The sequence below is a fragment of the Rhea pennata genome, chromosome Z (genome assembly GCF_028389875.1).
Source record: "Rhea pennata isolate bPtePen1 chromosome Z, bPtePen1.pri, whole genome shotgun sequence".
Taxonomy (NCBI): domain Eukaryota; kingdom Metazoa; phylum Chordata; class Aves; order Rheiformes; family Rheidae; genus Rhea; species Rhea pennata.
In genome coordinates this window covers 59,349,161-59,369,281 of record NC_084702.1, presented here as the reverse complement: position 1 = coordinate 59,369,281, position 20,121 = coordinate 59,349,161, and the positions used below count along the sequence as shown (strand labels likewise).

Below are 20,121 nucleotides of genomic sequence, written 5' to 3'. Positions count from 1 at the left end.
CAAGGCAGCATGGAGGCGGCGGAGCCGGAGCGCAGGAGGAAGCAGCGCGATGCGGCGGGCGCGGGCGGCGGCGAGGCGGAGGCGGAGGACGAGGAGCGCTGGGTCGGGCCCCTGCCGGGGGAGGCTGCGCAGGCGAAGAAGAGGCGAGGTAGCGGGAGGAGCGGAGCCCGCGGGCGGCCGCTCTGGGCGCTGCGCCGAGCGGGGCCCTGTGGCGGGGGGAGCTCGGCTGGCGCGGCCGCGCTGCCCCGCGGCGGCAGCTTCGCCTCAGGGCCTTGGGAGCAACCGCGAGGGGCTCGGCACGCCGCGTCCCTGCCTGCTCCGGCAGATCCCCGCGGGCCGAGGGGTCTGTCAGCCCTGGCCGGGCTCCGGCCGTGCCGCTGCTGGCCGCGGGGCTCCCCCGGCACCGTCCCGCGGAGCGCGGCCGAAGCGGGGCGAGCAGCGGGGAGCCTCTCCTCCGCGTTTCGGGTGAGCTCCGCGGTGCAGGGCTCCGTAGGCGTTATGGGGATGGCGGTGTGAGTTTGCCTTTGTTCATCAGGTGCAAACCTTCCAGGTTATTCAGAAGTGCAATTGTGTACATATTAACCATTACGATACAAAGATTGGAGAAAAAAAACAGTAAATCAGCTCATTTCAGGTGGGCCAGTTAAACAACGAAAAGGGTAGATGGCGGCGCTTAGAATTTAAATTGTAATTTCTGAAGGGGACTGTGAATCTCATAACAATGACTTCATTTTTTTGGGAGAAAAAAAAAAAGATGTGATTGATCATCCCCTTTCTCACAGTACCTCAAATATAATGAAACATCAGAAACAGCTGATTATTTATATAGTGGGAGACTGAGCCACGAGGTATTCAGTGATCTGCATAAAAGCTCTATTAAAATACTATTAAAAACATTCTCTGCCAACAGGGACATTATATTTCCAGATTATTTGTGAAAGATGTGCTTTAAATAAGAAGTAGTGTACATAAATATTTCCCAGGTAAAATGCTCAGGTTTCTGTTTTCAAACAATCTTATTAAGGCAGAAGTGGTGTCAATAACAGGCTTTGCATGTTTGTGTTTTTCAGATTCTTTTTACACGTTCAGAAAGCCAAAATAATAATAGTGTTTTAGGAGCAGGCCTCATGGTTGAAAGGGGAGTCTGAATAGGTTTAGTCTGTCATGAATCTAGAAATCTGAGCATGAAACCACAGCGAAAATCCCTTGTATTATGTTAGCACAATTAGTTATTTTACTAACGTGAAAGGTATTCAAGGGTAATTAATGGAGAAGAAAAGCTAGGTACGTCATTATGAACACAAATTTTCCTGATTTTTTTTTCTTTTTATTCTGTTCAGTCCTTGAATTTGAGCATGTCTATCTTGAAAATCTTCCAAGTGCTTCAATGTATGAACGCAGTTACATGCACAGAGATGTCATTACACATGTAGCATGTACTAAGTAAGTCTCTTATTTGTCATGGTATATTATTGTCAGAAATGTGTTTTTGCTTATAATGGGAAGTTTTCATTGTAGAACTTTAATAATGGGAAGTTACTATGTTTGGAGGTGCCGTTTTAATGTTTTCAAAACTAAATATAAAGGAAGGGGCTTACCAAGAAGATGACTAAATAGACTAAAAGGGGCCTTTAAAATCCTTATTGCAATATGTACAGAAATAAGAGAAACTGGCTATGCATAGAGTAAAATATGATTCAGCAGAACTGCACCAATTGAGGAAACAGCTTTCTTGTAATACCTTTAAGATAGAATTGATTTATTTTTATTAGGAAATAGTAACTACTGTCAAACGAAGCCTAAAAGAGTAGTAAAATGTACAAAGTCAAAAGGAATTGTGTTACTTATTTCTTAAGTTCAGGCTATTGAGTTTTTATAGATTAACCAAGAGTATATCAAAATAGTTGATTGCTTTTTCAGGATTGATAGTACCCATTCAGACAGATTGTCACAGTAATTTATTTAAAGTTCATTCCCTTTACCGCACTAATTGTAGTCTCTTGATGCAAATTACTGCCCCAAAACAGTGTGGATTGTGAAAACATATGTGAATTTCTTCCTTTTTTCTTTTGTAATTGCAGGACAGATTTTATCATAACAGCCAGTCATGATGGACATGTAAAGTTCTGGAAAAAGATAGAAGAAGGGATTGAGTTTGTTAAACATTTTCGTAGCCACTTAGGTGAGAAGTTACTATTTCATTTATAAAGAAACGCACTTTTTTTTCCCCTCCTATCTTTCTTTGTTTCTTTCTCTCCCTTGCTTAGTATTTTGAGCAGGCAGCGCAAACAAAGAGAAGAGAAGTTCTGGACTGCATCTATTGCAATCAGGGATAAAGTGATACCCATGTAGGTTCCTTCATTCCCCTGTCCTGTTCCATCCTGCTCCAAACTGCATGAGGAATAAGGTGGCAATGAAACTTGATGAGTCATCTTGTCCAGATCCCCTACCTCCTTTGCATTGCTTTGTGCCCTGCTTTTGGGGAGAATGTCCAAGACATTGAGAGTTTCAATTTAGAAATAAGTGAACAGGGTACACAGAAAGAAGATAAAAAAGGTGCTACTTTAAGCAGGCTACCTTCATCCCTCATCATTTCTTCACAAGTCAGATCGTTTCACTTTATTGTGGTGAATATTTCTAGTTTATATAATTTATGCATCAGTGCCTTGATTGTCACTGAATTACAGTTCCAGTATTTTAACTGTAGTTTGTGTTGAGTATGCAACTCTTCTAAGCATGCTAAGCATAAAACAGGCCTGACAGAAAATTGAGGTACTGCTATTGGAAGTGATCTACCCAAGAGAAACAAATTTGATACACAGCCTGTAACAATAAAAAAGATGATAATAATAATAAAAGTAATACCTCTGTTTAACGTGAAAAATTGCAGTCGTAGGTTCTTGATCTTAACTATCAGCATCTTGGTATAACAACAACAAAATATGAGACTGTAGCCTTCCAAGCAAAAATAAGTATTGTGGAAAAATTTCTAAAAGTTTCATTTACAGGGTGATTTTGGTGGTTGAGACCACCGTTATATATGACTATAATGGTTTCTAGAGTTCTACTGCTTTTTTCTCTTTTGAGAGATGCAAGCCTAAAGACCACATATTTTTTTCCCACAGGATCATAGTATTGTTCTCAGTGTTTTTATAATAAACATTTTAAATTAAAATCATTGTAATTATTATCTTCCATTTATGTAGAAGCTAAGCAATTCATTGTTACTTGGCTGCTTCCAAATAACAACAGAATACAAAGTTGTTATTAAAGTTTTTAATAAAAAATAAGTAGGCCTTTTAATTTAAAAATGGTAGAGAAACAGCTGTAAGCCTCTCTATTTTTATTTAGTGTCTCTGCCTTCCTTTTCTTTGGAGTACTGAAATGAAGGCTATTTCCTTCCATTCTTTATAATATGCTAACTTTTTTATAGGAGTTATTGAGAGTATTGCTGTTAGCTCAGAAGGGGCTTTATTCTGTTCAGTTGGAGATGACAAAGCAATGAAGGTATTTGATGTGGTAAACTTCGATATGATCAACATGCTGAAGCTTGGGTAAGTGACTTAGTTCTTGAAAAAAATATTTTTAGGGATTATAAAATGTTGGGGGTTACTTTGTATTAGAGGTAAGTAAACTACATTTTCTTCTGAGTGTTTTGCATGAGGGTTTTTTTTTCTTTTTCTTCCCGGTCAGACTGAGCTAAGCAAATCCGAAATGCCTCCAGTGGCTTGGAGATTGCTTGGTTGAACAGAAAAAATTATGACTCTGTGTGTATCCTTCCTAAGAGTAGAAGAGGTTTATGCCTTTCTTCTCTGTAAAATATTGTTGCCTGCAAAGACGTACTGTTTCACAAAATGGGTAGTTAGGATCATGTGTAGTTTTTTTCTGCTGTTGGGTACCGAATATAAAAATCATAGCCAACTAATAGTCCTGATATAGCAGGGAGCTCTTGGAGGGTATGTATGGTCTCTGTTGACTTAGGGATAGCATTTTCCGTCTACTTGTAATACAAGAATATTCTTGTCTTCCTTAATGATGATGTTATAGATTTTTCTGTAATTATACAGTATGTAGCTGAAGAAGTTGGAAGAAATAAGAATGGGTATTATTGGAGTTACATCAGGAACAGGGAAAAATAAACTCCATGCTTTTGATGTTTCCACAGTCCTTCTGAAATCAGAAAATATTTATTCCATGTAGCCTATTATTTGTTGGCTAATTCTGAAATTGAATAAAAGTATAAACTCAAAAATGTTCAGTATTCTCACAGCTTTCCTGACTTAAAATAGTGGGAAAACTTTCTCTGCTCTGAAAGATGCTAAAATAATACAGTATCTGAATACCTTTCAGAATCTCTATATAAATGCTTATATTAGTTTCTTTGCTTGTGATAGTGTTAGTAACAATCTCCAGATAATGTATTTAACCGATGAGAAAAGATTCTCTCTTGTCTGTCAGCTGTGGAAAAATTCCAGTTAGCCTTAATCTTTAGCTTTTGCTGGTGTTTTATGCTTAGTAGTCTTGTATAATTAGCACAAAGTTGATAAAATAGGGCAAAACAGAATAAATTTATTTTTAAATTGATATAAGAATACATACCCTATTGTATTTATTCCACAATAAAAAGCCCCATAATTTGACATTATAGTAGAGGATTTTTTACTAGAGGATTTTTTTTTCCTATATAAGCATTCAGGAGAAATTGAAGCAAAATAGATTAAAATTTTACCTCAGGGATTACAGGTAGGAACACTACCTGTAATATTTGTCTATAGTATGTTCCTGGTTTGTTTTCTCTAAAGAGTCTTTCTCATCTTCAGTGATTAAGATTTTCTTCTTTTTAAGATTTCCCTCCTCCGCCCTTGCCTCTAGTACCTTTTTTTTTTCCTCCAGAGATGATTGGGTTTGACTTGATGTGAACTCCAATGAAGAAGTGAAAAGATACAGTTGTAATACAAATGCTGTTCTGAATACCATTCTTAAAATTTAATGAGTTTGTTGCTTTATGTTCTGCATTACTGTTTATTGAGCAAATAGTTTCTGTTGACCTGCCTGATAAATTTTTCATGGCTGTTTGCTCAGGCTTGCTACACTTAATGTAGAATTCATCAGTTCTGTGTGATCCTTTCAACTTGCGTTGTCTTGCGTTGTCTTGCTTTGATACATACGTGTCACTTATGTTTCATGGTTGATTAGCTTCATCTCAGATTCTTCGGATCCTCTCAGTTTTAACTAATCTATACAATGTAGTGATCTGCAAATCTCCGTATTTCATGCTTTCAGTGATCTGGAGAAGGGCTAGTTCACATAGAAATTTGGATAATAGCACACAGCAATGGGATGTCACACTTAGTGCAATTGTTTTGCTTCTTATCCCTTCTGTGAACCTGATAAAAAGCTGTGGTTCTGTTACTGAAACAACCATTTTTCCAAAGAAAGCGTCAAATAGCCCTTCTGAGAATTTTTGCCAGAAAAGTATTAAAAATCCAAATGATTAGTATCTGTCAGTTCTTGGTTTTTGTTTAATCTGTGAAAGGATACTAAATAAGAGTTTCCTATGGAGTTTCTATCATATCTTTGTGGTCTGTCATGTAGTTTTGACTATAGTAGTTTTGATTATTGACTATATCTCTGACTTTATTTATAGCATATATTTTTGCTAGTAGCAAATGCGTTCATTCAGAACACTTACAGAGTACAGCCTTGTTGTCTTAGTATCACTGATTTCTTGTTAATAAATTTATAAGTGTTTCATTTTTTGCAAGACCCAACTGCACTTTTCCTTAAGTAGATGGCAAAAGTGTGGTTGTTTTCATTTGCACTGAAGTGCTAATCGCATTCTAGGCAGGAGATAAATGTTGCTGAATCACAATAACTGAGTAGTAATTTTTAGTGCCGCTGGTGCTATCATGTGGTTTTCCATCCTTTTTTACCCATGCTCTTCTATGTCAGCTGTCTGTCACAGCCTCTTTATGAAACAAAGTGGGAACAACAGAGATTGGCTAACTGGTCCATCCACTGATCTGTGTTCCTTGGAACAGCTTGGCAATAGCACCATTCAATTTTAGCAGGTCAGATATTAGCAAGGCTAGTAAACAAGGTTCAAAATTTGCTCCTAATATTAAGTTTTGAGTTGATAGTGTAATTCAGTTCTTACATAAGTAAAACAAATCCTCCTTGTTTCTCTCTTTCTTTTTTTTTTCCTTCCACTCTTTGTTGCAGCTACTACCCTGGCCAATGTGAGTGGGTATATTGCCCTGGAGATGCCATATCTTCTGTTGCCACATCTGAGAAAAGCACGGGAAAAATATTCATATATGATGGACGAGGAAATAACCAGCCACTTCATGTTTTTGATAAACTCCATACATCCTCTCTTACTCAGATACGGTTGAACCCTATCTACAAAGTAGTTGTGTCTTCTGACAAATCTGGAATGATTGAGTACTGGACTGGTACTCCTCATGAATATAAATTTCCCAAGAATGTGAACTGGGAGTATAAAACAGATACTGATTTATACGAATTTGCTAAATGCAAGGCTTACCCATCCAGTATAAGTTTTTCACCTGATGGCAAGAAAATGGCCACTCTTGGATCTGACAGAAAAGTCAGAATTTTCCGGTTCTTGACGGGGAAGCTCATGAGAGTCTTTGATGAATCTCTGAGTGTGAGTTCAGTCTTGCTTCTCTTTTTTTTTTGAGGATTTTTATCTATTTAGTTGAATTTATTTACCAGCAAGCACATTCACGTACACTGTCACCTGTTTCTGAAAGTTGAGCTTCATTTCTATGTTCTTCTTGAAGAGAGGTTTTCCCTGTTCTCTTCCTTGGCTTTTACATTATTCTTAGCAAAAATTAATTCTTACTAATATATATTAGCTGTACTGTGAAACTGAGTTTTTGTTTTTTGCATATATTTTTGTATTGCTAGACTTATCTTTGTTAAATAAAATCATAATAACATAAAAAATTAAATTTATGATCTTTGAAGAATGTTGTTAGATAACTATGTACTTTTTTCTTTGAGGCCTAAGTACTACAACATGCCTATTAGTTGATCCAAAAAAAGAGCATTAGTTGTGCTGTAATTCTTCAGGTAACTTTAAGAGCTGATTAGTCTTATTTGAATTCTGTATTTCATGAGCATGTGTGTAGGTTTTTGCTGGGTCAAAAGTTTAAAGTATGTTTATATTATGTGTTTTTTTTTTTTTTCATGTAGATGTTTACTGAACTTCAGCAGATGAGACAGCAATTACCAGACATGGAGTTTGGCCGACGCATGGCTGTTGAGCGTGAGCTGGAGAAAGTGGATGCAGTAAGATTAATTAATATAGTTTTTGATGAAACAGGACACTTCGTTCTCTATGGAACAATGTTGGGCATTAAGGTCATAAATGTAGAGACTAACAGGTAAGTTCCAGTGAGAGATATGAAAATATGTTTGTTTTAAAATCTATACTCATGCAAATTTTAGTATGTTTAAAACTTACTAGGACTGTGGATACTTCCCCCCTCCGCCCCAGGAGCCTTAAATTAGGCTGTAGATCAGATTTTCCCACACTTATTAAAAAGTTGTGGTTTAAAGCTTAATAGAATGGGGAGAAAATATGGAAAGGATTTTGATACTAAAAATGCTCCATCAATTTCTGGCTAACTGGATATGGTAACATGAAGTGAATGTGGATCAATGGAGTGGAGTTTTTAAAGGGCAGGGAGATTGACTAGTAAATTACGTAGCAAGTTTGAATAGAGAAGCATTGTAAATAGTCTTTAGAAAAAAACAGTAAAAATAATTTTGAGAAGGCTTTAGGAATTTTTATTTGAGTCTCTTGCAATCAGAGGGATGACTCTCTAACTGTGTCATGAGCAAATAACGGTAGTTATACCTTTTTACATCTTGTACTTCAGGTGTATTCGAATCTTGGGCAAACAAGAAAACATCAGGGTGATGCAACTAGCTTTGTTCCAAGGAGTAGCAAAGAAACATCGTGCTGCAATCACTATAGAGATGAAGGCATCTGAAAACCCTGTTCTGCAGAACATGCAGCCAGATCCGACAGTAATCTGCACAGCTTTTAAAAAAAATAGGTTTTATATGGTGTGTGTCGTTTCTGTTTGAATGACTCCATTCTTGTATTGATGTTTTCTCAATGTGTATTACTTCTCAGTTTTCTCCTTGTGCCTTTTCAGTGCTTTTTGTATTGAACCTTTGCAAACACAACTTTTTTCAGAGGCATCTCCTTAAATTACACGTATATTCTCGAATTTTTAGCTTGAACTGACTAAAAATTGACTAAGAGGAGCTTCGTAGTCTTTAACTGTCTTTTCACTAGGTTACTGAAGCCATTAAAATATTTTGTTGTCTTTGGCTGTCTTAATTACAGTTCTTTGTGAGAGGCATAGGCTTTTGGTGTAGTTTAAGAAACTAACATAAGAACATTTTAAAATCCTGACTGTATCCTACACCAATGAAAAACAATAATTAACTCTATGTATAAAATTAAATTCAGAGCAGCATTAGGACTATGTAGCACCGAAGTGCCTTATGGGCAAATAAAAAAGATGCGAGTCATCTTCCTTTTCACAATTTAGATTTTGGATGAGATGCAATGATAAAAAAGATGCGAGTCATCTTCCTTTTCACAATTTAGATTTTGGATGAGATGCAATGAATAAGCAATCTGGAGTAGTTTGTGGTTAATCTGGGATGTGATCACAGTGGAGGTTAGAGATCAGAGTGTCCATCGGCTTATTTGTGCTTGGATTGCTTTAGGTTACAGAGCAAGATAGTATACTCTTCCTAAAACTCCTCTGTGGTTTGTGTGAGTCTATAGTATAGAACTGAGTATACTGCTCTGAGTAGTACAGATAGCATACTTCCTAAAACTTTGTGTAGTTACTTTGTGTGGTTTGTGTGACAATATAGTACAGTTGGATGAAACCTGGAAATATTATACATTCTTAGAGAAAACATGACTGTGTGGCATGTTTTAGAGAAAAAATGAATGTATGCAGAAATCTGGTATTTGCCATTTGATATGTAAGTGTATTGATGGCTGTGTACTCACTGATACTAACTTCATGTCTTGCTCCTTTAAGAACTGTTATAAAAAACTAATTTCTGAGATTTCTCCTATTTTTAGTTAAGTTTGCTTTTCTGTCTGTAATTTTATATTAATGCAGTATTGGAATAAGAGAACTTGATGTCTTTGCAATGAAGCCAAAAGACTTGCCACATCGGTATTCTCCAGTCTTCTCTAAACAACGGTGCTGAACTGGTGTGGGCTTTCTGTTGAAAAGGAGAGGAAGTAGAAGATGCAGAGAGATTAGAAAAAGTGGCTTGGATTTACAAGTAGTTGTACTGGAATTTGTGGCTCTGGAAGTGCTGATCACGCACTTAATGCTGAAATGCAAGGATCTGTGAATTCTGTCTACGTTTCAAATCCATTTGGGTATTTAGCAGGCTGAATGATCACACTGATGTCTCAGGTGCAGAGCACTGTGTAAGATAAAGAAAATGAACAATAACTTTCTGGGGTTTTGTTCTTCAGTTTACTAAGCGTGAACCAGAAGATACAAAGAGCGCAGATTCCGACAGAGATGTGTTTAATGAGAAACCTTCTAAAGAAGAGGTCATGGCAGCTACTCAGGCAGAAGGTCCCAAAAGAGTTTCAGACAGTGCCATTATCCACACAAGCATGGGAGACATTCACATCAAGCTTTTTCCTGTTGAGTATGTATTTGGTGTTTTTCTGTTATGTTGTTGTTCCTTCCCTCTGTGCTTTTCAGTATTGGTATCCAAGAGATGCATTCCAAGCTAGGAATGGTTCTCATCCTCCTCTTTTCTTCTGGCTTTGTTTCCTCACTGTTTCTTAATCACAGAATCACAAAAGGGTTGAGGTTGGAAGGGACCTCTGGAGATCTAGTCCAACTCTCCTGCTCAGGCAGGACCATCTAGAGCAGGCTACCTGAGTGTGACAATGAGAAGTAAACTACGGTAAAATAGGTCTAAGTAACAGTGAGGGGGCACTAATTCACAATATATTTCCTGTGTTGCCTATTACTTGTTTTTCTACTAGTTACTTTCAATTGAATTATTTCGACTATATTTGCAGGAGGACTGCAGTCTGAAAGACAGCTACTTTCTAAAAATTACATGATAATTGGAGGCTGGATTAAAAAAAAAAAAGACTAGTTAGTACCCTGCTAAAGGAAACAAAATTCAACCACTGTATCTGTAGTCTGACAACAGTGGTCTGTCACATGAGCCTCAGCTAGCTGTGATACGTTTTGTCCTTTGCTTAGTAAAGAAGATGGAAAGAGGCAATAAGGGGTGTTGCGTTAAGGGGGCGGGGGCTTAGGCAAGATGGGACAGTATTGGTAGGAAACTGTTTTATTGTCATAGATCAAAAAACAGCTTAAGAGTGTTGCTATAGCATTTCAGACTGTTGCATCTGACCAAATTGTCCATCTGTTTATGATTGCGGTGGTTTTTGTTTGTTTGTTTGTTTTTTGTTTTTTTTGTTTTTCTGCTCTCATCCTACGTGTTTTTCCTGGATTTTGCTCTTTGGAAGTTCTTGTTTGGGGCATTTACTCCTTCCCTTTCTTTATTTAGTTTCCTCCAAACCTCAGGTGTGGATAGGGCATCATGCTCTTCCATGTATGCTACATATTATTGTTAAGCAGTGATGTTTCATTCTATCTTGAAAAAGAATGATGATGATGGCAGTAGTAGTAGATCTGACAATAGGTCCATGTAAGCCAGAGGAATAATACTGTTCAACAGTTTCCAAATGTAGCTGTTGTATTCTTATGTTTTATGTTATTGCAACTCATCCTTCAAAAGCAACATAAAACTTACACCAGCGTATAACATCAGTGCTGTCTCTATCCAAGTACAGGCATATCATTGAAAAGGCGTTTTAAGTATGACTGACTATTTACAATGTGTCAGCATCTCTCCTTCACAATGCTACTAACATATGTAAAGATTTTGTTGTGAAACACTTGGATTTATATAAGATTGTCAGGTTTGATATATCAATACATTGAAACCTTTAAACCATTTAAATGTAGTCTCTATTAATCACAAGTTCATCTTTTATCATTAGCACAGCTAATGCAGCACCAGCTTAATTCTACCCTACGAGGCTGCTAGTCTTCCATTGCATTCTTCACCAGTGTGTCCTTGTCTCGAGCCCTAGCTCCTGGAATTCGTAATTGTAGCCTATGGGTCGCAGTAATGGTATAGCATATATGAATGACTGACGGAACAAGCTACATATTTGTGACTTTTTAAAAAATTCTCATGCCTGTGTGTCAAGTATAATTGCATGAATAGTATTGCTGTGTGCTTTGCTACAATGTTCTATGTGCATTTTTTAGATTAAATACAACACTACCAGGTTTATGCTTTTTTTTGTTCTAGTGTTTCCTTCTAGCTGAGTTCTGAAATTAAAATTTCTTCATGATGAATTTAAAGGAGAGGATAGGAGACATAACTTTGTATGCCCCTTAAATCTATGCTGTACGCTAGTGGAATAAAGCTGTGAATGCTACTTTTGTACTTGTGTGTTCCAGCAGTTAATTGGTGCTGTGGTCTAGGAGGTGTTTTAGAGTATCACTAAGCCCAAACTAATATCTCTTGTCACTGTTCACGTAGCTGAACAGCTTACGGACTCAACGTGACTGCTTGCTGGTTTCCTGGGAAAAATGTGCATGTGGCTGCCTGAATCTGTGTAGATAGACACTCTATTAATCTATTTTTCCAAACCAAACAAGCTGTTGCAAAGAACTGCAACTCCAGTAACAACACCCTTCGGAGTAAAAAACGAAGTCAGTGTTAAATCAGGACTCAGTACAACAGGATCTCAGCCTCAACTGAAATCTTTATGGTGTTGCAACAATACAGTTAAATATTTATTGAAGCCTGTATCTTCTATTGTGTGATTTCAGGTGTCCCAAAACAGTGGAAAACTTCTGTGTGCACAGCAGAAATGGCTATTACAATGGACACGTATTTCACCGTATTATCAAGGTAGCTTTTTTAAAAAGGTAGTTTTTGATTGGTTTACATAATGAAAATGTTGACAGAACTGACCCCAAAGCTACATTTCCCTTTTACACAGAGAATTTCTGGAATGGTTTTATTATTTTGTGTAACGTCTGAACAACTCAGAAGTTTTGAAGAGCTTTATCGCTTAGTAAAGTAGCTTAATAGTTGTTCTGCAACTGACAAGTTAGAAAAAACCTGGAACATGAGAGAAAGATCACTTTGGTAATCCTGCTTGAATTATGATTTTATGCATTTCTTGGCCGAATGGATGTTCCTTGTAAGGCTTTTTTTAAACATAGTCAAGTTGATACAACTTAAGTGTTTCCAGAAGGTAGAGATGTTCTGCTTTCTGTCCCTTGCTAGCACAGAACCACTGAGTAATCTTATCTTTACTCTATGAGATAATGCAGCAACACGTTCAATTTCTGTGCAGGGTTTCATGATTCAGACTGGTGACCCCACAGGTACAGGAATGGGAGGTGAAAGTATTTGGGGAGGAGAATTTGAAGATGAGTTTCATTCAACTTTACGACACGACAGACCTTACACGCTCAGTATGGCTAATGCAGGACCAAATACCAATGGATCTCAGTTTTTTATAACAGTGGTGCCAACTGTGAGTAATATTAAAAGTTTAATTTAAGGCCTGAAATGTTAACTATATAGTAGAAGTAAATACAGTAATTCTTATAGTGAAAAAGGAAAATAGTACTGTCTAAATAACCTTTCCTATTTTGGAAGTAAGCATTGCACACATGTACACTGTGTTGGCTTTATTGAAACATTCCTTTAAAAAAAGGTATTTATCATCTCTGATCAGAAGAGGCTGTAAGGGCCATATCGAATTCTAAGTAGAGCAGACATTTTACTTTAATATACTGGTTTAAATTTGATATAATCTTGGCTATTGCTAAGATTGCTCTATGTTTTTGGACTTGGTACTGTTACATACTTCTAAAATTTGTCTATTCTTAGCCCTACAGAGAAACCAGTATTCTACTTGGAAAACTTCCCTGTTAATATTTTAACCTGCATGCAACTTCACAGCCAGAAAGAGTTTGGTATATGAATCTAACATGCAAAACAAATCCTTCAAGGTGTCTCTTATAAAAAACCTCATAGCATTTACTTCAAGATCATTTGTTAAAGCATCATCTTATCACATAATCTTGAAGGCTCATTAAGTCTATTTTGGTGCTTATATCGGGATTGCTAATTGGGCAAACTATCCATAGTGCCTGTCCAGTATTCTGAACTAACAAAAAACATACACTTACATTTTTATCTGTGAGAATAGCAAATAGATATTGAAACAGCATTTTTGCAAACTAAAATTACACTTAAATAAAAAGTTGTGAAATGCTGCTGCATTGCCAGAACTTGTCCACTGAAGTACTTTGAGAAAAATCTTTCAGAAGGTGAGTTTAAATGCATATGAATGTGCATGAGCTGCACTGTTTTTCACTTGTTAAAAGAGCAGTTTGCACACACATGGTGCTTAGTTTAATACCCTGAATATAAAAAGTATTCATACTCACTTACTCTAGCTCTGTTTCTTCCTGGTTTGTATTTAATGTCACATGTGACTGTTTTAAAATTACTTTTTCTCCTCCTATACCCTTGAACAGCCTTGGCTAGACAACAAGCACAGCGTGTTTGGACGGGTGACTAAAGGAATGGAAGTTGTTCAGAGAATCTCAAATGTAAAAGTCAATCCCAAAACTGACAAACCCTATGAGGACATCAGCATCATTAATATCACTGTGAAGTAAGCCAGGAGTTGAAGGTTCCAGCTTAAAAAAACCCTCAGCATTGTGGGACCCAAAAGGACCCAGGAAGAACTTTTTCATAATTCTTGGATGCAAGAAACCCCAGGCCACAGCAACCATCAGTTCTACTACTTTCTAGGTACCTAAAGTGCCACAAGCCTCTCTCTTTTTAATAATTTTGTATTTTAAAGTAAAATCATACACATTTCTTACAATGTCTACTGTTGTTCTTGTATCTCTATGCAAGACTGAAGGTATGAACCTACACCATGTCTCCTGATAATGTTTTTAATCAGTATCAGTATCTAGCTGATATCTTACCCCCCCCTTTTTTTTTTTTAGATTTCATGTTTAATCAATCATTTTCACATCAATGAAGTCTGTGGCAAACTGTAGTTAGCTTTAAATAAATAGAAGCTCTTCAATCTAATTTTGGATATATAAACATGATTAAGTTATAGACATGTCACAGCAAAACACAATCTACCTCTGTCCTTATAGATAGTTGCAGATGTTTGACGTTATGTCGATTAGGCTGAAAGAGCACCGATCAGTTACTGGAATGCCAGTGCATAAAGTCTCATGCAACTAGTTTGGCAATGCCAAAGTGGTACTTAATCTTTAAAAGGTTTTATCTTCATTATTTTATCCGTAGGAGTCTGTTTCAAACTTGTTTTTACCTGAAGTCTTACCGAACATTACTTCTGCTAAAGTATCTATTCAGTTGAGGTCATTGCCATCACTTATTTTAAACTGAGCTTGTCAGGTGTTCTGATGCAGTCTTCAAGGAAAGCTCAGCCAGCTTCAAGCTGTAGTGAACCTATGGCTAAATATGGTCCTGTACTATGTTGGGTAACTAAGTCTGCTCTAAATACAGTAATCTTAACTTTGACCATTGCAGTAGTGCAAGACTCCAAAGAGTTCACATTTGTGCTGATTTGATTTATAAAACCAAGCATTCCAATCACTTCAGGTCATTTTCATATGAGATGTTAAATAGAACTTGAAGTCCACTCATGATGGCCCACACGCCTTTTTTTTTTTTTTTTTTGCAGCAGAGATCCTTCCGCTTTGTTACAATTCTGCACATGTAACTAAGAATCTTGATAGTACCTAACATCTGGAAGTAGCTCTGTAACAATTTTGGAAGTAAACCATAAATAAAATGGTAAAAGTTAAGCTTAAATTTCTTTGTAGGACTCATAAAAGGAGATCCTAGTTAGTTAAATTAACTATATGGATAACTTGTCAAACAAGTGGAAAAAAATTGTTGAAGGTTTCATGATCCTCAAAAGTTCAAGACATCCCATTTTTCCCCTCAACCAAAAGCAGCTGAATGTGGAGCTATAACATCCTAACTTTGCAAATAAAACTACACAAGTGATTTAAAAGGTGTATTTCTCTATGCTCATTTTTTGTTCACATCAGCAGAAAAGTACTTTAGCATTCATTGTTGCTTTCCAAACACAAAACAAAGGACTGGTAAAACAGCATTAGTAGTCTTAAACTATACTACTTTAGGAGAATATAATCCATTAGGCAATATTTTTCTTCTTACTATGCCATTATTTGCTGACTTTTGTATTAACTCAGTTGCAATGCTGAAGTAGTAAAAGGGACAGATTTTTTTTCTGTATTTAACCATATATATTTCTTCCAAGCTTATGAATGCCCAGACCACAGGTTTTTAGCTGATAACTAGTTACATGATTACTAATTACACTGATTCCTGCTGTAGAATTCAAGCTTGATCTAGAATGACTCTGGTACTTATTCCTGAAATGAGTTAAGAGTACAAACAGATTAGATTTCAAGTTTTCCATCTTTGCATAATGAAGCTGTTTACAGCTTCAGGAAGTAAAATAAGTCTAGCCAAATCATTGCAGTAGATGGTGGTGGTTTTAAATCTCATACCATTTCTTTGAAGGAAGATACTCATCAAATTAATTCCCTCAAAAGCTGCAATCATTAAGAAACTTATCTTCAGTAAAATAAAGGCTATCTTCAGGGATAAAATGTTTACAGTAAGTTAAACATAACATTTCTACTCTTAAATGACTTCTAATAAAAAGGAGAAAATTTAGCAAATTTCTTTACTCTTTCAACAACAACAAAAAAAATTTAAAACCTTTAATTTTTCTGGGCAGCTGAACTGCAGCAGCTCAACTATTTCCACTGAAAGAGCCATTTGTTTCCAAAGACTACTACATAACACTACTACATAACATCTACACCTATTCAAACAGATGAGAACAAAGACTATTTCAGAAGAAAACCCAAGTCCCACTCCATCCACAACAAATTTGAAGGTAACATACAGTAATGCCTTATCAAGTGATAAGGCATTATTTTTCAGTTAGGTTAGACTTACTATTTTTTACACCAGAAAGAAAGCCACAACACCACTACTGAATGCTGTATTTACTCAGGTTCACATTTAAATCAAAATCTTACGAAAATTTGTTCAGTCTTTCAACTAATCCATGTAGTTATAACGTTTGCGTAAGTTCTAGTTGAGGAAATATTCCAGTTACACATTGCATAAGTCAGTACACTAAAAACTAGAAGTTCAATAAAAATGGTGAAACAAGCTTAAATTTACAACCGAAACAGTTATATATAATATTAACTTATAATACAAGTAAACCTCCATGTGTACCTGTTAACACAAAAGAGTTCACAAATGCAACATTTTTCACAGTTACTTGAAGTCATCTTAAGTAAGTTCCACTTAAAAACACTTTAATGGTAGCATTCCACACATGTCACAAGCAATCCTTTTGCACTCAAAAATATACATGAGTGAGTATCTGTCTCCAAATGTACTGTTACAGAAAAAGCAAACTGGTCACCTTGAACATTTTAAAGTTCTAATTAGAACTACAGCTAATAGTTGGAGGCTTGTGCTTCCAAAGCTTGAGCCAACTAAAACAAAATTTCAGGTTCAGGATTTTAGAGAATGCATGTGTTTTCTGTTAGAAGTGTTCCAGCAAAGTAACTCTCACACTTAGCAGAATTTGTTCATATTTTATAAATAGAGCTATAAAAGGACAGTCAGCTCTAACTAGATCTGGAACAGCTCTGCAGTACAGGCCAAGCAAATACTCAGGTCACAGCAGCCAGCTGTCTACTGTGCAAGAAGCTGCAGGCTGGGAAGGATGAACAATTTTCAGTTGGTGTGCAACAGCAAAGCAGTTGTAAACTACGTACAAAAGTTACCAAGTGTTTTCCAAAGAAAGAGTAACCGCTCCTTCTCTGCATCTGTACATGTCTGTAGGCATGTAAGCCTATTTCACAAACACCTACTTTAAAGCTTAGGTTTTTTTCCAGCAGCTCTTAATCTCAAGTCATTAATCTTGCTAAATTTGCAGCTGCACTTCACAAAAATGGTGCTAAACTTAAGTAAGAGAAAGCTATAAGCAACTATCATGAGAAAGGAGTAGTTACCACCACTGCTTCCTCTCAAAAAAGTGCAATTGTACTAAATTACTTGTTCATACATTCTTAGCTTTACCTAATGTATGTAGTGAGAAAACATCAGAAAACTGATACTACTACATTAGTCATAGCCACTGATGATGAGATGCATTTTCTCCTCCAGACGGGGCTCAGAGCCCTCACCAGATAAATAGGCTTTTCAGCATGGCAAAAAAACAAGAAACAAGAACTCTGTGAAACAACACTGCTCACTTCTGCTGATTCTCCCTGTTTATCTCTACCCTAGGAAGAAAAATGATATGTGATTTTGATCTATTGGCTATGCTAGTCGTAACTCCTCTACTGATGTGCAGTGGTGCATGGCATAGATTCTTCAACTGGCAAAGGCTGTGCAGAGAAAGAAGGGCCAGAAGATTCTATACTAGGTGTGCATACCAGACAGATAAATTAACTGTGTGCACAGCAAAAAAGGAGACATCAGTAAGTCACTTCAACCTTCTTTAAATTTAAAGAATGCTACATCCATATTTCATTGGTTTCTGAATGAATTACCTTTAAAAATAGAGATACTGCTGACAGTTCATGTAGAAGATATAGTAAGAATGAACACAATCTAAATTCAGAAAGTTTATGTCACGTTTTAACATCTGCTGTTCTAAGTAAGAGTTATAATTAGTTGTATGCTGGTTTTACGACAGGTTATTTAATATTTTAAGGCTACTACCTTATTCTGGAAGCATGACCTCTACATAAAAGTACATAGCTTAACTGATGTTACACCACATTGCTTCTTTAGGAATTTTTTTAAGCTTCATTTGACTTCCTGAATCAAATTTAAATCTCTGATATCTGAAGACAGATGATGTTCTTAAGCATACACAAAACACCCCCACCTCAGTATCGCTATATTCTGTCCATAAATAATTTAGCATATGCCCACTTTTAACAACTCTTCCCTCACCACACCAAACATGCACTAGGCAATGCCACAGCCCACCAGCACCGCAACACAGTTCCCCATGCTCAATTCCTCCTCAATAAATTATGCTCCTTTTTCTTCTGGTAACAAACAGGGAAGTTAATAAATAAGGTGTGGAGGGAAATGATGTTCTTCTCTTACAGCATATTCACACGTAATTTTCAATGCCAACTTCAGGTGAATGCATTTAAGATACTAAAAGTAGCACCATTTGTTTCTGACCAACAGCTAGAATTTACTATTCCAAATAGCTTGAGATGAACTTTTAGAATGGTTTCCTGGCAAAGTATTTCTAAATCACTCAAATTTTCTGATACCCACTAGCTACTGTGACCATGTCATGATTATCAGATAAACTCCAAAGCACATACTTATCAGGGAAGAGTTGAAACAACCTAATTTTGCCAAAAAGAATTTCAAGGCACCCTTTTAACTAACCCATCACATTAAATGTATCAAATTTCAAAAAACACAAACAGTTGCACAGATTTACTGAACCAATCAAACCTAGGATGAAAGGCTTATGTGTTTCTGTAACCACCAAGTGAAATAAAGTCCCCTCTTCAGACAGCAGACCCATCTACAACATCCTAAATCGTGCAAACAAAACAAAACAACAACAACAAAAAAAACTAACTACAACCTTAAACTGCAACTGCTGTGAAACTAAGCCACATCCAGGACACCAGCAGCCACAAGTTGTCTTGAAAGCCAGTCCAATCCTTCATAAAGTCCTGTACCACTTCTGGCATCACAACCCTGAATATACCAGCTCCGGCCACAGCAGAGTTTGTGTAGACTCAGCAGTTCCGTGATTTCTTCCACTGAAAGTGCACCTGCTACATCCTGCAGCAGAACCAGATACATAAACTCAGTTATTCTTTCGCAGTATGTTTGAGATATTTTAACTGATAGCTCAGATTGAGAATGACTGCAAGTCATACACACAATTTTCAAACTGAAGAGCCAGATCAAATTGTTAAGAATATTGTTTTTATCATAAAACAGAAATTGGTTGTTGAATCTTTATTTTACCAGCTTTAAACATAAGGAAAAACATCTACATTATATCCTTTCCACAGTCCTATATCTTGCCTATGACAAAGGGTTCAGAAAGTTTGAATTTTTTGCACAAACTAAAGACAAAGAAGTAACTGAGAGGAAAAAAAAAGAACCATACGTACCTGCTTATTGGCAAAGATCAACAGCAAGGCATCCCGCAATTCCTTCTCTGTTAATAATTTTGCAAGTTCGCTGTGTGCTTCGCTGACCCTATCTCTATGACTGCTATCAACAACAAACACCACCGCTAATAAAGAAAAAGAAGTTTTAGACACTCAAACATAAACACTGGATTGTGTTAGCTTCCAACAAATTTTTATTTCTAACACAGTTCTCTAAATGAAGTGTCTCAGCAGTGCACTTCAGGAGTATTGAGAAACGCCTTATGTGCCTATCACTTTCTAAAAACTCTAGACTTCACTCTAAAAAGAAAAAAACACTCTTAAGTTTTTGGCCTCATCTAACATAAGGGTTATGATACTTATGTCTAAAAACAGATTTACCTTGTGTAAATTAAATACATCAGTTTAAACTATTTCCTGATCCATTTATGCTCAGACTCCCACACAACTCTATTCTAACTTAACTGAACTGGCTGTAAAACCTATAAGCTTCAGCCAAATCAATACCCCTTCCCTACCATTCTCATACATACTTAGAGAGGACTACACAAGCCAGGGAAAATTATGGACTCCTATTAACAAAGTGTTTGACATAGCAGCATAGATTTTTCTATCCATTATAGCAGGTAACAGAGATGCCAGAGAGACCACAGCTAGGGAGGCAGAACTAGGGGATAGAATTTCAACTCATCAA

At 36.7% G+C, this 20,121-nt stretch overlaps 2 protein-coding genes across 6 annotated transcripts in view; one reads left to right on the top strand and one right to left on the bottom strand.

Annotated features, from left to right (window-relative positions):
- The first annotated feature begins 9 nt into the window (after positions 1 to 9).
- PPWD1 (peptidylprolyl isomerase domain and WD repeat containing 1) lies at positions 10 to 14,041 on the top strand. Of its 2 annotated transcripts, none has more exons than XM_062599265.1 (11): positions 10 to 148; positions 1,341 to 1,443; positions 2,082 to 2,182; positions 3,434 to 3,554; positions 6,223 to 6,670; positions 7,222 to 7,412; positions 7,911 to 8,100; positions 9,554 to 9,735; positions 11,958 to 12,039; positions 12,491 to 12,673; positions 13,686 to 14,041. In XM_062599265.1, the coding sequence occupies exons 1-11, from the start codon at positions 10 to 12 to the stop codon at positions 13,827 to 13,829; spliced, it is 1,884 nt and encodes a 627-aa protein (XP_062455249.1). In that variant the 3' UTR covers positions 13,830 to 14,041. The 2 variants fall into 2 exon arrangements, with proteins under 2 accessions (XP_062455249.1, XP_062455250.1); XM_062599266.1 differs by lacking the exon at positions 10 to 148 and adding an exon at positions 355 to 465.
- Positions 2,045 to 20,121, bottom strand: part of TRIM23 (tripartite motif containing 23) — a 34,342-nt gene continuing 16,265 nt past the window's right edge. For 3 of the 4 annotated variants that reach the window (XM_062599267.1, XM_062599271.1, XM_062599270.1), the window contains 2 exons: positions 19,428 to 19,552; positions 16,229 to 19,089 (listed from right to left, as the gene is read on the bottom strand). In XM_062599267.1, the coding sequence (XP_062455251.1) occupies positions 18,910 to 19,089; positions 19,428 to 19,552 (305 nt within the window). In that variant the 3' untranslated portion in view covers positions 16,229 to 18,909. Of the gene's footprint in view, positions 2,127 to 16,228; positions 19,090 to 19,427; positions 19,553 to 20,121 lie in introns of those variants that run through there. The other variant, XM_062599269.1, reaches the window with a different exon arrangement.

Coding starts and splice junctions, on each gene's coding strand:
- PPWD1 (XM_062599265.1), top strand. CDS start 10: ATGGAGGCGGCGGAGCCGGAGCGCAGGAGGAAGCAGCGCGATGCGGCG. Junction 6,671..7,221: donor TCTTTGATGAATCTCTGAGT/GTGAGTTCAGTC, acceptor TTTTTCATGTAG/ATGTTTACTGAACTTCAGCA. Junction 8,101..9,553: donor AAAAAAATAGGTTTTATATG/GTGTGTGTCGTT, acceptor TTTGTTCTTCAG/TTTACTAAGCGTGAACCAGA.